At 41.8% G+C, this 17,149-nt stretch overlaps 1 protein-coding gene across 1 annotated transcript in view; it reads left to right on the forward strand.

The window, feature by feature from the left end:
* The window catches only part of smchd1 (structural maintenance of chromosomes flexible hinge domain containing 1), a 130,935-nt gene that overhangs the window by 86,880 nt on the left and 26,906 nt on the right, over nucleotides 1–17,149 (forward strand). Inside the window, 8 exon segments of the mRNA XM_034165707.1 lie at nucleotides 11,769–11,930; nucleotides 12,021–12,106; nucleotides 12,189–12,307; nucleotides 15,509–15,541; nucleotides 15,543–15,671; nucleotides 15,946–16,074; nucleotides 16,183–16,262; nucleotides 16,361–16,518. Of these exon segments, the coding sequence (XP_034021598.1) occupies nucleotides 11,769–11,930; nucleotides 12,021–12,106; nucleotides 12,189–12,307; nucleotides 15,509–15,541; nucleotides 15,543–15,671; nucleotides 15,946–16,074; nucleotides 16,183–16,262; nucleotides 16,361–16,518 (896 nt within the window).

The raw sequence follows: 17,149 nt of genomic DNA on the forward strand, positions 1-17,149 counted from the left end.
ACAGTAACGCTTGTTTGTTCAATATTGGCACGGAATGGGGCGGTCAGACTAGTACGACTCCTCCGTGCCCCATGTGGCAAATTAATTTTGCAGGCCCACCCACCTTGCATCGAAGTCTGGTTAAAAAATAAAAAAAAATAATCAGCGTATTTCAGTGATGTTCCTGGGGCTGCAAAGGAGATTTTATTTTTAATCAACTTCAGAATAAATGCACAGGTTTGTTGGACTGACAAGCATGCACCTTACTGCCTACGTTCAGAATAAAGCACACTGCATTGGTGAAAAGTACGTTGACAGACAGATTTGCATTAAATATGCACACTTCTATTTAATCCCACACATCAACAGCACACTTACTGTTTCATAGTGTGGTGCTGATGCAAAAATAATAATTGCATCTGCAGTGAAGCCTTAAATAAATGGTTGTGTGTGTGTGTGTGTGGTGTGTGTGTGTGTGTGGTGTGTGTGTGTGTGTGTGTGTGTGTGTGTGTGTGGTGTGTTGTGTGTGTGTGTGTGTGTGTTGTGTGTGTGTTGTGTGTGTGTGTGTGTGGGTGTGTGTTGTGTGTATATCAACACCACACCACAGAGAGAGAGAGAGTAAAATTCGCATATAATGGATTCAGGTCGACCAGCGAATTAATCTAAATCTGTTATACAACCCCTGGCAAATATTATGGAATCACCGGCTTTGGAGGATGTTCATTCAGTTGTTTAATTTTGTAGAAAAAACGCAGATCACAGACATGACACAAACTAAAGTCATTTCAAATGGCAACTTTCTGGCTTTAAGAAACACTATAGAATCAGGAAAAAAAATTGTGGCAGTCAGTAACGGTTACTTTTTTAGACCAAGCAGAGGGAAAAAAATATGGAATCACATCAATTCTGAGGAAAAATTATGGAATCATGAAAAACAAAAGAACGCTCCAACACATCACTAGTATTTTGTTGCAACCACCTCTAGCTTTTATAACAGCTTGCAGTCCACCTCTGAGGCATGGACTTAATGAGTGACAAACAGTACTTTTCATCAATCTGGCTCCAACAATCTGGCTCCACTTCCTCTCGATTGCTGTTGCCACAGTAGCTTTGCAGGTTGGAGCCTTGTCATGGACCATTTTCTTCAACTTCCACCAAAGATTTTCAATTGGATTAAGATCCGGACATATTTGCAGGCCATGACATTGACCCTATGTGTCTTTTTGCAAGGAATGTTTTCACAGTTTTTGCTCTATGGCAAGATGCATTATCATCTTGAAAAATGGTTTCATCATCCCAAAACATCCTTTCAATTGATGGGATAAGAAAAGTGTCCAAAATATCAACGTAAACTTGTGCATTTATTGATGATGTAATGACAGCCATCTCCCCAGTGCCTTTACCTGACATGCAGCCCCATATCATCAAGGACTGTGGAATTTACATGTTTTCTTCAGGCAGTCATCTTTATAAATCTCATTGGAACAGCACCAAACAAAAGTTCCAGCATCATCACCTTGTCCAATGCAGATTCGAGATCACTGAATATGACTTTCATCCAGTCATCCACAGTCCACGATTGTTTTTCCTTAGCCCATTGTAACCTTGTGTTTTCGGTTTAGGTGTTAATGATGGCTTTCGTTTAGCTTTTCTGTATGTAAATCCCATTTCCTTTAGGCAGTTTCTTACACTTCTGTCACATACGTTGACTCCGTTTCCTCCCATTCGTTCCTCATTTGTTTGGTTGTGCATTTCGATTTTTGAGACATACGAGGTCTGTTAGAAAAGTATCCGACCTTTTTATTTTTTCAAAAAACCATATGGATTTGAATCACGTGTGATTGCATCAGACAAGCTTGAACCTTCGTGCGCATGCGTGAGTTTTTTCACGCCTGTCGGTTGCGTCATTCGCCTGTGAGCAGGCTTTGTGCTTTTTTTATTGCGAATAAATGTCTGAACGATTTGGAGCTTTGCTGCATCATTTTTTTTTTTTCCAGAAACTGTGAGAGACCTCCAGGTGGACACCGTTCGGAAAATTAATATGGCTTTCAGGGACGATTTTATGGGGATTATACAGATTAAGGAGTGTTACTGCCGTTTTAAGGATGGCGTTTAAGCGCGGCGCGCTCCCAGCGCCGATCGACAGTCTCAGACCCCGCTGAAACAACCAGATCATTTCCAACGTGAAGGCTTTGTTGATCCGGGACCTCGTTGACTTTCACAAAAGGCAGAAGTCGTGGACATCAGCACTTTTTCGGCACATTCCACTGTTACAGGAGTTTTTTTCATGGAAAGAAAGCGGAGGGACGCGCCACGGAGCCGTTCATTACGCGGTACAAAACCACCTCCGTGTTGGTCGCACAGGACGGCTTTCAGGTGGATTTCAGATGGATTCGGTTGCTTTCAGTCGTGTGATTATCTGATTGTGATTGTGCATGAGCTGGACATGCCCGAACATGTCCTGGAAGGCTTCATCACGGCGTTGCTTTGCACCATGCAGCTCCACCCGCGATGCGCGGAATTCCGCTCCTCTTTCCATGACAAAACTCCTGTAACAGTGGAAAGTGCCGTTCATTTTCCAACTGGATGCTGTCTTGATCCGGTATGTTCGTCTGACCTAGCACAGGACTTGTGAAAAGACGTGGACATCAGCACATTAAGACAGACGTGGAGGAGTTCCGCGCATCGCGGTGGAGCTGCATGGCGCAAAGGCAACGCCGTGATGAAGCCTTCCAGGACATGTTCGGGCATGTCCAGCTCATGCACAATCACAATCGGATAATCACACGACTAAAAAGCAACCAGAATCCATCTGAAATCCACCTGAAAGCCGTTCTGTGAGACCAACACGGAGGTGGTTTTGTGCCGTGTAATGAACGGCTCCGTGGCGCGTCCCTCCGCTTTTTTTTCTATGAAAAAAACTCCTGTAACAATGGAATGTGCCGTTCATTTCTAAACTGGATGCTGTCTTGATCCGGTATGTCGTCTGACTAGCACAGGAATTGTGAAAAGACGTGGACATCAGCACATTAAGACAGACGTGCGGAGGAGTTCCGCGCATCGCGGTGGAGCTGCATGGCGCCAAGCAATGCCATGATGAAGCCTTCCAGGACATGTTCTGGCATGTCCAGCTCATGCACAATCACAATCGGATAATCACACGACTGAAAAGCACCAGAATCCATCTGAAATCCACCTGAAAGCCGTCCTGTGAGACCAACACGGAGGTGGTTTTGTCCCGCGTAATGAACGGCTCCGTGGCGCATCCCTCCGCTTTCTTTCCATGAAAAAAAACTCCTGTAACAGTGGAATGTGCCGAAAAAGTTCTGATGGTCCACGACTTCTGCCTTTTTGTGAAAGTCGAGACGAGGTCCCAGATCAACAAAGCCTTCATGTTGGAAATTATCTGGTTGTTTCAGCGGGGTCTGAGCCTGTCCGATCTGCGCTGGGAGCGCGCTGCACTCTCAGCAGTTGTGGGCTGTCCTTAAAGCGGCAGTAACACTCCTTAATCTGTATAATCCCCATAAAATCATCCCTGAAAGCCATATTAAATTTCCGAACGGTGTCCACCTGGAGGTTCTCACAGTTTCTGGAAAAAAATTGATGCAGCAAAGCTCCAAATCGTTCAGACATTTATTCGCAATAAAACAACGACGAGAGGGTGGACCAGTGCTCACACAAAGCCTGCTCACAGGCGAATGACGCAACCGACAGGTGGAAAAAACTCACGCATGCGCACGAAGGTTCAAGCTTGTCTGATGCAATCACACGTGATTCAAATCCATATGGTTTTTGAAAAAAATAAAAAGGTCGATACTTTTCTAACAGACCTCGTATTGCTTTAAGTTTTCTGTCTTGACGCTTTGATGTCTTCCATGGTCTACCAGTATGGTTTGCTTTAACAACCTTCCCATGTTGTTTGTATTTGGTCCAGAGTTTAGACACAGCTGACTGTGAACAACCAACATCTTTTGCAACATTGCGTGAGTTTGATAATCCTCTCCTTTGTTTCAATTGACATCTCTCGTGTTGGAGCCATGATTCATGTCAGTCCAGTTGGTGCAACAGCTCTCCAAGGTGTGATCACTCCTTTTTAGATGCAGACTAACGAGCAGATCTGATTTGATGCAGGTGTTAGTTTTGGGGATGAAAATTTATAGGGTGATTCCATAATTTATTTCTCAGAATTGAGTGAGTCCATAGTTTTTCCCTCTGCTTGGTCTAAAAAAGTAACCGTTACTGACTGCCACAATTTTTTTTCTTGATTTCTTATAGTGTTTCTTAAAGCTAGAAAGTTGCCATTTGAAATGACTTTAGTTTTGTGTCATGTCTGTGATCTGCTTTTTTTCTACAAAATTAAACAACTGAATGAACATCCTCCGAGGCCGGTGAGTCCACAATTTTTGCCAGGGGTTGTATGTATAAAATGGACAAATCCATTATATGTATAAAATGGACTAAATCAGTTTACATATAAAACGGACAAAATCTTTGAGCTTTTTGAAGGAACACCCCAGCGCAGAATAATTTCGCGCAGTAAAATGTTTGCTACCACATCAGCCATTTTTTGCTGATGAAGGGAAAGCATCTACCCATTTGGACCACGTCTACATCGATAAGGCAGTGCTTCTTCCCCTCCAAAGGAGAAAGTTCAATGAAGGTCTATTTGAATGTGGTCAAACAGATGTGTGAGTGCCGGATGTGCAGCAACAGAGTGTGGTTTGGTCGGGCTTCCACTGTTTTGTGTGCTACAGATTAGACAGGATTCGCAAAACTTTTGAGCCACTATTGTAAAGCCTTTTGTGAACCAATGCGTGTTGGTTATGTCTAATAACGCCACAACTTCCACAAAGAAGTGCACACTATTACGTAACACCTTTTTTTTGTTTACTTTTCAGTTGGCAGTGCATGAACATACTCAGTTATGTGGCAGAGTTCATGCCTAACTGAGCACAAGACACATACCTGGATGATTTCATTTTGTTCTTATGGTCATTAATGCATGCAAAACCCTCATTTACATACCACCCATTGTTACATGTGCAATTATTCTTGGTGAATTACCTGCAAAATGTTGTCCTGTGCAATGTGCCAAGGCTTGGAAATCCCATGCAATTTAGCACTCATTATATGGGATCTTAGTTAATCAAGGTTTAAAACAAAACTAATTCTGGACAGTTTATCAACATTAACGGCAGCTCTGTCTTTTTTACAAAGTGACAATATCGCACATATCTTTTAAAGTATTGTGCTAATTATGAAGATTTGAGCGTTAACCCCCCCCACCACCTTCAAAATGCGTAGAACACTGTCATCTACTGGGATGGGAGTGTGAATAGCGACCATGTGATCGTTGGTTGCTATTCGTTGTGCTGAATCACCACTTCACAACAGAATTTTCAGTTTTGCAAATGCCTTTTTCCTATTAATGAAAAATGACATATTACAATACGCATTTATTTGTAAAAATCAACACAACAGTTAAAAAATCAGAAATTTGTGTTTGTGGATCGCAAAAGTGTGCAAATCAAGGACTATTTGTAGATCACCCTCCGTGCATTGCAGGTATTAATGAGAAAAATTTAACTACATAAATAAGTGTCTTTTTACTTAAAAAACAGTATAGATTTGCATGTACACGCTGTCTTTAAAGCAGATGCACTGTCGATTGCTGCTGCATTATGGGAGTTCAGGGTTCATTTGTTTTTGTTTTTTTATTATTATTGTAGTCCATGTTAGTTTAGCAGTGTTGTTAGTGTATAGATGTGGTGTATTTTTATAGTTCAAGGAGTGTTGTTATTTTTGAAGAGTTATGTTGTGACCATGAGTGAAAGTTCTTTGCGTTGATCTCTTGTGCCACTGTCTGTGTGTGTATGTTAAAAGTAAATGGCATTTTATTTGCAGCAGCCGCCCGCCCCCCTACTGCTGGGGGAGAGCTGAGCTTCTCACAGCGGCCTGACTGTTGCAAAACACAACACAGGAATGTTTGATTTTAAGGTTTACAGATGTTTTTGACCGTTGAGCTTTACTCACTATGCCAGCAAAAAAAATGTTAGCGGACTAAAAGTTAACGAAATTTAGCAGAAGCTAATTGGTCCGCTGATGGTTTTCAAAGTTAGCTGAAAAGCTAAGCAGCTAATGAAAAAGTTAGCTTAGTTTTTTAATTAGCGGATTAGCGGAACTGTGCCCACCACTGGATGTGTGCACGTCAGACACACACACACGGGTTGTCACTGGGTTGGTACCATACTGGTAGTGAAAGTATACATGCGAATACATACAACTCAGGGCAACTAATGGCGGTAGAGCTCGCATGAGCACACCACGAAACATCACTCTAATGGGCAGGCGTGCATGATGCTGGTGCGATGGTTCGTGCAAGCGACAGTGTTTTTTTGAGCAGAAACACACCGCGAGCAGTTGCAGCTGCTCACACTGTGTTCCATGGACGAGGTGTACCACATCGCACTGCTGATGTGGAGGAAATAAGATTACGTGTACGTGCGAACCACACACACGTACACGTGTTGAGGGGAGCGGGGGGAGTGCGTGAAACACACGCACACATATGTTGTGGGGGGAGCCGACATATGGGAGCCCGCCACATGTGCAACTTCAGAGTCATGGGGCACTTAGACAAATTTCACTGCCATCTCGACAGTGATTGTCTGTTGACTGTTGTTGTGTTAATAGTGCGAATGGCCACACATTTTCTAAGTGCCAAATGTGCGGTGCTAGATGTTTGTGTGTGTCACCTGGAATTTGGCTGACACCTGCCGCGAGAGGGATTGATGGACTTACACAATGCACACTTTGTCTTTCAGCCACTGGTGTGCGCAAATAGTTGTAATAACAGGTGTACGAGGCAGCTATAATTTTACACGTTTTGCACACCATTCCTGCTTCATGCCCACTTTATGCCCAAATTGACCAAATTCACACTATGTGTGAAGGAGCCCTTAAGAAATCTAATCTTGACCCTGGTGTATTGAAAAATTATAGGCCGATATCAAATCTATCATTTTGCTCTAAAATTCTGGAAAAAGTGGTTTCATTGGCAGCTTGTGGACTACCTTACTGGGAATAATCATTTTGAATAATCTTTTTGTGCCATTGCAGTCTGCTTTTAGAAAATATCACTCCACAGCGACAGTGCTTACTGAAGTAGAGAATGACCTTCTGCGAGCAATGGACTCGGACACCACTACAGTTTTGGTGTTGTTAGATCTTAGTGCTACATTTGATACCGTGGATCATCATATTTTACTCAACAGGCTGGAGAATCATTTTGGGATTACTGGAAGTGCCCTGGCGTGGCTGACGTTTAACCTGTCCAGTCTTCGCATCGGTGTCTTGTACAATAACACTACCTCCAACCTTAGTGACATGAAATTCAGGGTTCCACAGGGATCTGTCCTTGATCTGTCCTGTGCCCCCTGTTTTTCTCCCTTTATCCACCACCCCTTGGGAATATTCTGCAGTGTTTTGGGATTGCCTTTCATTGCTATGCTGATGATACTCAATTATACGAGGTCGGTGAGAAAACTATTCGACCTTGTTTATTTTTTTCAAAAACTATATGGATTTGAATCATGTGCGCTTGCATCAGACAAGCTTGAACCTTCGTGCGCATGCATGAGTTTTTCACGCCTGTCGGTTGCGTCATTTGTTTGTGGGCAGGCTTTGAGTGAGCACTGGTCCATCCCCCTCGTCGGATTTTATTGTCAGGGAAATGGCTGAGAGGCTGCTGCTTTGCTCCATGAATTTTTTTTCAGAAACTGTTAGAGACAGCCAGTTGGAAACCATTCGAAAGCTTCAGATGGATTTCGGAGAAGATTCTGTCGGCGTCACACGGATTAAGGAGTGTTAAAACCTTTTTAAAGATGGCCCACAGCGGCGGAGGGCGCGTGGCGCACCGAGCGGCCATCGACAGGCTGGAACGACCGGATCATTTCTAAACTGAACGCTGTGTTGATCTGGGACATCGTGTGACTACCACAGAAATGGCAAGAGAGCTGGACATAGCACTTTTGCGGCACATTCCACTGTTAAAGGAGATTTGTAATGAAAGACGTGCGGAGGATTTCGCGCGTCGGCACGGAGCCGATGCGCTCAACAACAAAAAAAAAAACGCTCAACAAAAAAACACCCCCGTGTTGGAAACCATTCGTAAGATTCAGGCGGCTTTCGTGGCTTTTCAGTCAAGTGAGTATCCGAGAAATTGTTTAACAGCTGGGCATGTTCCAACTTGTCCTGTGTGACTTCCAACACGGAGGTGTTGTTTGTCCAGTGGCTGTGAGCGGCTGCGTCCCGACGCGCGAATCCGTCCGCACGTCTTTCATTACAAAATCTCCTTTAACAGTGGAATGTGCCGATAAAGTGCTGATCCCGACCTCTTCTGAAACTTCTCTGCTAGTCACACGACGTCCTGCATCAACAGAGCCTTAAATTTGGAAGTGATCTGCTCGTTCTAGCCTGTCGATGGCTGCTCGGGGCGCGGTGCGCTCTCCGCTGCCGTGGGCCATTTTTAATCCAGTTTAATGGTCCTTAATCCATGTGATACCGACAGAATCTTCACCGAAATCCATCTGAATCTTTTGAATGGTTTCCAACTGGCTGTCTCTAACAGTTTCAGAAAAAAAAAAATTCATGGAGCAAAGCGGCAACCTCTTAGCCATTTCCCTGACAATAAAAATCCGACGAGGGGGTGGACCAGTGCTCACTCAAAGCCTGCCCACAGGGCGAATGACGCCACCGACAGGCGTGAAAAAACTCACGCATGTGCACGAAGGTTCAAGCTTGTCTGATGCAAGCGCACATGATTAAAATCCATATAGATTTTGAAAAAAATAAAAAGGTCGGATACTTTTCTAACAGACCTCGTACATGCCAATAACTGCTGGTAATCTCATTCACATAAATCTTTAGAAGATTGCCTTGCTTCAGTGAGAAACTGGATGTCTAGTAACTTCTTACTTTTAAACTCTGATAAGAATGAAATGATGGTTCTTGGTCCGACGAGACATCAGCATCAATTTGACCAGCTAGTGCTTAGCTTAGGTTCGTGTGTTATACATCATATGGACAAAGTGAGGAACCTTGGGGTAATTTTTGAACCTATGTTGTCCTTTGACCTCCACATTAGATACATTATGAGGACTGCTTTCTTCCATTTATGAAAAATAGCAAAGATTTGTCCCATCCTGTATATGGTTGATGCTGAAACTCTAATACATGCATTTATCTCTTCTAGATTGGACTATTGCAATGCTCTATTTTCTGGTTTACCGCAGTCCAGCATTAGAGGTCTTCCATTTGTTCAACATGCTGCTGCCAGACTTTTGACACGAAGCAGAAAGTTTGACCACATTACACCCATTCTGGCATCCCTTCATTGGCTTCCTGTCTCTGTGAGATCAGGTTCTAAGGTTCTGTTACTGGCCTATAAAATTGCTCACGGACTGGCACCTCCCTGCCTGGCTGACCTGGTTGAGGCCTATGTACCGGGTTGGGCCTTGCATTCGCAGGGTGCAGGACATCTTTGTGTTTCTAGGATGAATAAAAAGTCTAACGGGTTACAGAGCTTTCACTTATCGTGCCCCTGCTCTGTGGAATGATCTCCCTGCACAAATAAGTCAGTCGGATTCTGTGGAGATTTTTAAGTATAGACTCAAGACCCATTTTTTCCCCAGTTTTATCATTAGCATATTATGTTTTTATGTGTTTTTTAATTTTTGTTTTTATTCTTTTATGTTTTTAACTCTTTTATTGTGCCTTTTGATCTTTTAATTCATTTTGTTCTGTTTCTCAAATTGTGTTGCGTGAAGCGCCTTGAGTTGACTCTGTCGTGAATTGGCGCTATACAAATTACTAAATTTGGTTTGATTTGATTTAGAAACAGTGCACTAACTGCTTTAAAAACAGCGTTTTTTTGGTTTTAGGAAGAAACCTCAAGTACACAAAGCTTCATTTTGATGTCAGTATAGTAATTATCACAACAGGCTTAGCTGCTCTAGGGTTGTCTCTGTTACTGTGTTGCTAATTTTAGTGGGAAATTGAAGAAAAAGAAAACAGTATCCATGTGTTGTAATCTTAATTAATTATATATTGTAATGGTGTTAGCAGCTGTAAACTCATACTACAGTAACATATACTGACCAGGGGTTAAAAAATGCATTGTATGTTATCACATGGTTCATGTTGGGTCAGAAAGGACACCCGGCATAAAACTTGTGCCTTGGGTTGGGTATTGAGAACCGGTTCTTTTTGGGTATCGCTAAGAAATTATTTGATCCACCAACATCAATAGCCTTTTTGCTTAATGATTCCCTTATGGGTCCTTTGGAGCGGCCGTTGTTTTAGGGGTGTTTGTCGGGAAAATGATCATGTCTCTGTTGATTACAGAACCTCTGCAGGGTCTGTAATCAACCGTTTCTGCAACGCGGCTCTTCTTTGAAGCTCGAAGCAATGAAGCATTGATCCGACCCGCTGCTTAGTTGGTTCTTTGTTTTATTTCACTTTATCTTAATTTTTCCCCGTTAAAAACCAACTAACAATGAACATAATTAAATAAAGAAATAAATAAATCACTGTTTCCTGTGAACACCTAGTGACTCTTACACCTCCACTTCATCCCTGTCTTATTTAAGTTTAATGACAATTTGTTTCAGTCAAACCATATTTTCAATTTATTAATTTCTTCAGTGATTTCCTCCAGAACTATCTGCCAAACTAGAAAACTGCTGCATCCTAGTAATGGCAGAATACTACTGGAATGAATTTGAATAAGGAAAGTTGGGTTTTTTCTCACCAAAATGGATGTTGCACTCACTGCAGTTTATTGTCTGGAATAACCCAGATTGTATTTCAGAGCTTCTAGAATTCAGACATTTTCATGTGGGTGGTGTTGGGGGGTAATTTTGGGTTACAGCTTTTTTGTTTTTCACCACTTTCATGCCTGAATATGTCAATCGTGAGTCACTTTTCTGCGGGTTAAACTCACTAACTGGGACTCCTGTCTTGTTGCGAGAAAGACACGAGAATCATCCTCCATTCTGTTCACACCGCTCCAAACGCTGCAAGGCGCTCTGCTGAATCAAGTTAGAATGATAGAGTCCAGTCTGGATTAATAAATTCAGAGTGAAATGCCGTTTAAATCAATTGACACCTCTTTCCAAATGTTGTAATACAGACAATCTGCAGTCGATCAAAACATTTTTTTCCTTCCAAAATGAGACGTCCTGCGCTGACGTGCAGAAGCCGGCTGAGCTCAGCTCAGAGGTATGGAGAGACATTCATGCCAAAATGTCTGAAAGGAAATGCTTTTGACAAAAACTACAGATTTTGTTTAATTTTATTTATGTCCAGAGATCAAGGATCCAGTCACCAATTGCATATTTATTTACTCAGTAAAAGACTCAATAAATGTAAAAGCCTACTTTTAGTACACAGAAAATTCACAAGAGGTATCGATAAGGGAATCGATAAGGAATCAGATAGATAAGCAGAATCGATAATGACATCGATATCGATAAAATCTTATCGATACCCATCCCTACTTGTGCCAGATCAACATGCAGAACCATTTCTGATCTGCTGTGATGACTCATAGTGAAACAAGGAAGAAGCCGAAGGGACTTACTAGTTTTATGTTGTAAATTCCAGAGCATTTGTGCCTTTTTGTTGAGTAGGAGTTAGTGTTAGTTTCTGCACTTAGTACTGTATTTATTGACTCAACAGTTTAATAATTTGGAGTTATTTGAATATCATCAAGCTTGTTGCTGACTTGTTATTGTTTCTGTGAATAAGGTTAACTGGACTGCCGATGTAAACGTGAATGACCTGGTTCAGGGAAAATTGCCTGATGTGCAGGTACCGACAAATGTGACGGAAGAGCGCTTTTACCAAGTGTCTTACCAGGACCAGACGGTGTCTGTATCCTTTACTATCGTGTATGCCCACTATATATCTTTCAATAAAAAAAGCTTTATTTCCAAGCTCTAGCCACTGATGAAATTAACATTTTTTTTCCTCCTGTGTAGGCCTTGTCCAGATGAAGCTAAATACCTACAAGTTACACCAACTGAAAGGACTGTGAGTTTTGGAGAAACTCTACCCGGAAACATCAGTGAGTGAGAATTTGATCAATCAAAAATGATTTTAAGGAGAGAATTGCATGCATGATGACATACGGCTTGTTTTTTGTGCAGTTTTGGAGTTGGTGGACAAGTATCATAATGTAACAAAAACATTAGACTCCACCTGTGTCAAGCAGCTCACTGTCAAAGCAGAGGATCTGGACACATCAGCTTTAATCTTTACATGGCAGGTGGGAAAAGAGATGAGACACACTCAGAGGAGCATGAATGAAATGTTTTGAAGAAATTTGTCACCTTCAACCAAATATACAGTCATAGTTGAACTTTGTCTTTTGAGATGAAAGCCTGCTTTTCTCCCTTTATATCACACCCCTTGGGCACAAATTGCAGCGTTTTGGGATTGCCTTTCATTGCTATGCTGATGATATTCAGTAAAACATGCTGATAACTGCTGGTAATCTCATCCACATAAAATCCTTAGAAGATTGCCTTGCATCAGTGAAAAGCTGGATGTCAAGCAAGTTCCTACTTTTAAACTCTGACAAGACTAAAATGATGGTTCTTGGTCCAGTGAGTCATCAGCATCAATTTGATCAGTTAACGCGTAGTCAAGGCTCATGTGACATACATCACACTGACAATGTGAGGAACCTTGGGGTAGTTTTTGATCCTATGTTGTCCTTTGACCTCCACATTAGAGATATTATGAGGACTGCTTTCTTCCACCTGCAAAATGTAGCGAAGATTCATCCCATCCCATCCTGTCTATGGCTGATGCTGAGACCCTGATTCATGCATTTGTTTCTTTTAGATTGGACTACTGCAATGTTCTGTTTTCTGGTTTACCACAGTCCAGCTTTAGGGGTCTCCAACTGGTTCAAAATGCTGCTGCCAGACTTTTGACAGAAGCAGAATGTTTGACCACATTACACCCAGTTTGGGCATCTCTTCACTGGATTACTGTCACTGTCAGATCAGATCAGATTTTAAGGTTCTGCTATAAAATTATTCATGGACTAGCACCTCCCTTCCTAGCTGACCTATTAAACCCTACGTACCGGCCTGGGCTCTGCGTTCTCAGGGTGCGGGACTACTTTGTGTCCCTAGGGTGAATTAAAAGTTTGTGGGTCACAGAGCTTTCTCTTATTGTGCACCTGCTTTATGGAATGATCCTCCTGTGTCATTAAAACAGTCACATTCTGTAGAGACTTTCAAGTCCAGACATAAAGGGGAACAGAAACGCCCACGGATTATTTATAGCATGAATAAACACAAAAAATGCTTTTGATAGTTCAAGAAACACTAAAGACCATAAAATATCTACAGAAAACCTTGTTTTAGTCGTGGTCTGAGATGCTTTGACATCAACTGGCTGCCACCATTTATGCAGGTCGGGCGGGTGAGGTCACTGGTTGGGGGGAAGATGAGCCTTGTTCTGAGATTCCTTGCCAGAGGCACCAACAAAGAGGTTATATATGACTACTAGAGTCCGCACTCCCCAATGCTGCCCACTGAATGCGAATGTCCGTTTATGGACAGCGACATGACTCCTCCTAACCGGGCAAAATATTGACAAAGTTCAAAGATGTTAATGCATTTTCAGTGGGGATTCTAGACTGAATATACTCAGAAAAACACTCACAAAATAACATGTTAAAATGCCATTCTGACCTGGATATTGAGCCAGTAAAATTAATTCACATTAAAATCAGGTCAGTAAAGTAGTAAACTTACTCTGACACCCACACAGTTCCAAAATATTAGTGTTGAAAGTTACACGGATCTGTGCTGTTAAGCTGCACTGCTGAGACGTCCTGCTGGTGCTGTTTTCAAGGCAGTGCGGCTCCTAAAACCCTTAATATATTTATTATATACTGTATTTTTACACAGTTATTCTTTACTGACTGAGTTTCATTCATGAAGTCAGTGCTGTGTGTGTGCACATCTCTGTGTGTGAGTGGTGTGTGTAAGTGTCATCCGTGTCCTTGGACAACACGGGCACTGGCAGGAAACATACACCTGTTTATCAACCAAAATGTCATGGACAAAGTGACAAGAATAACCAAAACCACTTACTTATGGAAGGAAATATTGTCTCCCTTGTTCCTCCGTTTGTAGCTTTGCCAACATGCGCAGCTTTCCACCATATTCCACCTGTTTCTTGACGAGACTAATAGAACTTCAGTGAGCAAGCTCAGTAAACTGCACTCCCTCCGCAGCAGAGGAGACCCCAACCAGTGGACGTCAAACAGAATTGCCCTCCACTGACTTCAGACAATGGCGATTTACATGTCAATTTAGCGGCAAATTTGATTCAAATAATATTATCTACACTGTGCTCAAACATTCTGCAGTGTATGAATAACACTTAATTTTTACCAAGGAATGCGCAAACAAATTTTCAAAAAGTGTTTCTGTTCCCCTTTAAGATACACTTATTTCCCCTTTCGTAGGGATAGCATACTGGCAGAGTATGGTACTATGCTTTCTACTGTTTTAAATTAATTTATTATAAACAGAGCGGGCTGCGGCCTGAACTTTATCTAAATTCTGGGTCTATTAGGTGAAGTTTAGGGCTAGTAGCCGGCGATCACCTTAGAATTTCTTCTGTTTTTCTTGTTGCTTAATGCTGACAAATTATGCTGTATTTGTAGTCTTTCTGCCGCCTGATTGTTTTTTTCTCTCTGTTTAGGTGCGGCTCCATCCAGAAATGGGAGTGGTTGTCTTCTCTGCAGGCCTCCTGTCCTGTGCACCAGCATGGACTCCCAAAATTTCCTGTATATTTGTATTGTAAATTGTGTCTGTAGCATGGCCCAAGCAGAGGGGTCACCCCTTTGAGTCTGGGTCTGCTTGAGGTTTCTTCCTCAATCATCAGATGAGTTTTTCCTTACCACTGTCACGTGTGTTTGCTCTTGGGGTTGGGTAAGGTTAGACCTTACTTGTGTGAAGCGCCTTGAGGCAGCTTTGTTGTAATTTGGTGCTATATCAATGAAATTATTAATTAATTAATTATTAATTATAGGCCCATCATCTCGCCAGTTTGGGAAAATAGGGTTTTTATGACTTAAATGAGCAAGAAAATGGGACTGACAAATATCTCTTATTTAGTTTAGATTAGATAGAACTTTATTAATCCCTTGGGAAGACTCCCTCAGGAAACTGATCTTATGATTGCAAAAATTGCATGTGATATTTCCAAATTTTCTTGGGGAGGTCCTCCATACCCTCCTCTAGGTGCTACAGTCTTGTGGGCCTTGCAAGATTATGAATAAAATTTTCAGCCCCCATCCCCGGTCCACTAATATCACTGTTTTCGGAGATAAAATATCAGACTTTGCTGTCGAACTTAGATTGCTTGAAATACACATTTAACTATCTTAACATCCTTATGAAAGTTATTATGAACTCTTCAATCTCTTTGTTGAAATCAGGAGAGCAGCAGTTCTGTTGTGGTGTCTGGAGTAACGCTTCCTCTCAGGGATACCTGGTTCCAGAGAGATGTGCTTCACTTTGAAAGGTTTTGTGGCATCTGTCCCGGTAAAAGTGACCCCTGGGCTCCCTGCACAGCTTAAATTAGTTAGTGGGCCAGGGCAGGTAAGAAATGAATGTCATGCTCTAATAATAATAATAATACATTTTATTTGTATTGCACCTTACATTTCAAAGAAATCTCAAAGTGCTTCATGCTTTGCCCTGAGCCCTGATGTGAGCTTATGCTCTAAGCTCACATCAGGATTGTTGTGGGACTCATTTGCTAATTTTTATATTAATGGTAATGTGTGTGTGTGTGTGTGTGTGTGTGTGTGTGTGTGTGTGTGTGTGTGTGTGTGTGTGTGTGTGTGTGTGTGTGTGCGTGTGCGCGCACAAGCCTTTGCAGGTACTGAATGAACATGCTATCGCAACACCCTTTGTCATCCAACTTTGTGACCAGTGGGGAAATCCCTCACCTGACCAGAGGGTTGTGGTTGAATTGAAGTCTTCATCCTCTGCACTGAAGGTTAGTGTAAATACAGCCAGACCTCTTTACATTTTGAACAGTCACTCGTGGTTAAGAACACAGTATAATCTGCTGTTTGAGAATAGTGAGATGTTCTTGTTGCATTAGGTGGTGACAAAAGCGCTTTCACAACCTGTGAACACAGAAGGAAAAGCAACTTTCCTTATTAATCGAGTGAGCGGACCTTTGTGAGTGTGAATATTTTACTATGACATTTAATAAAACAGCATTTTATGTTATCACACTGCAATAAGTTGTATTCCAATCATTTCTTCTTGTTTCCTAGTGGGGAGTATGAACTGCAGTTTAAGGGTTCCTTCAACGAGAAGCCCATCCCTGTTCTATCAGTGAAGCTCACTGTTACTCCTGACCCATACAAACCTGTCAGGTTGCAAGTGGAGTACGACACTACTGTAAAGTGTACAGTTGGGAAAACCTTCCCAGGTTTGGCACCATTGCTTCCAGAGCCTTTTCTTTTTAAAGACATGCAGGTTAGGTGAATTGGAAACCCTAAAAATTGTCCATGTCTCCCTTGCAGAAGAGATCTTGATCTCAGTGTGACTAACCTGGTTAAGTAAAGGTTAAAAAAATCTTTGTATGAAGACAATCCTTTTACTTGGATTATCAATACAATTTTATGGGCAGCCCCTCACTACTTATTTCAATCGCGTACTGTCTTTACTTGTAAAATTACAGTGTTTGCATCATAAGTTTGCATCATAACTTTTCACTTCTCGTACCTCCCAGATGGATTTCCAAGAAAAAACAAAGAATGTCTTGTATTTGCAAAATTACAGTATTTTTGTATGGATGTTAGCTAGGTATTTAAAATCAATCAAATCAATTTTATTTATATAGCGCCAAATCACAACAAACAGTTGCCCCAAGGCGCTTTATATTGTAAGGCAAAGCCATACAATAATTACGGAATAATTTTAAAACACCTAATCTGACTTTGGTCCAACCTGTCAAATATGTTGGGTTTGTGGCTGGAAAAAGTGATTTGATTTTGCTCAGGCTTGGTCAACAATTAAGGTCAAAGGTCATTCTCAGACTTCTGGCCGTATGAAAATGT

This window comes from Thalassophryne amazonica, chromosome 1 (genome assembly GCF_902500255.1).
Source record: "Thalassophryne amazonica chromosome 1, fThaAma1.1, whole genome shotgun sequence".
NCBI classification, from domain to species: domain Eukaryota; kingdom Metazoa; phylum Chordata; class Actinopteri; order Batrachoidiformes; family Batrachoididae; genus Thalassophryne; species Thalassophryne amazonica.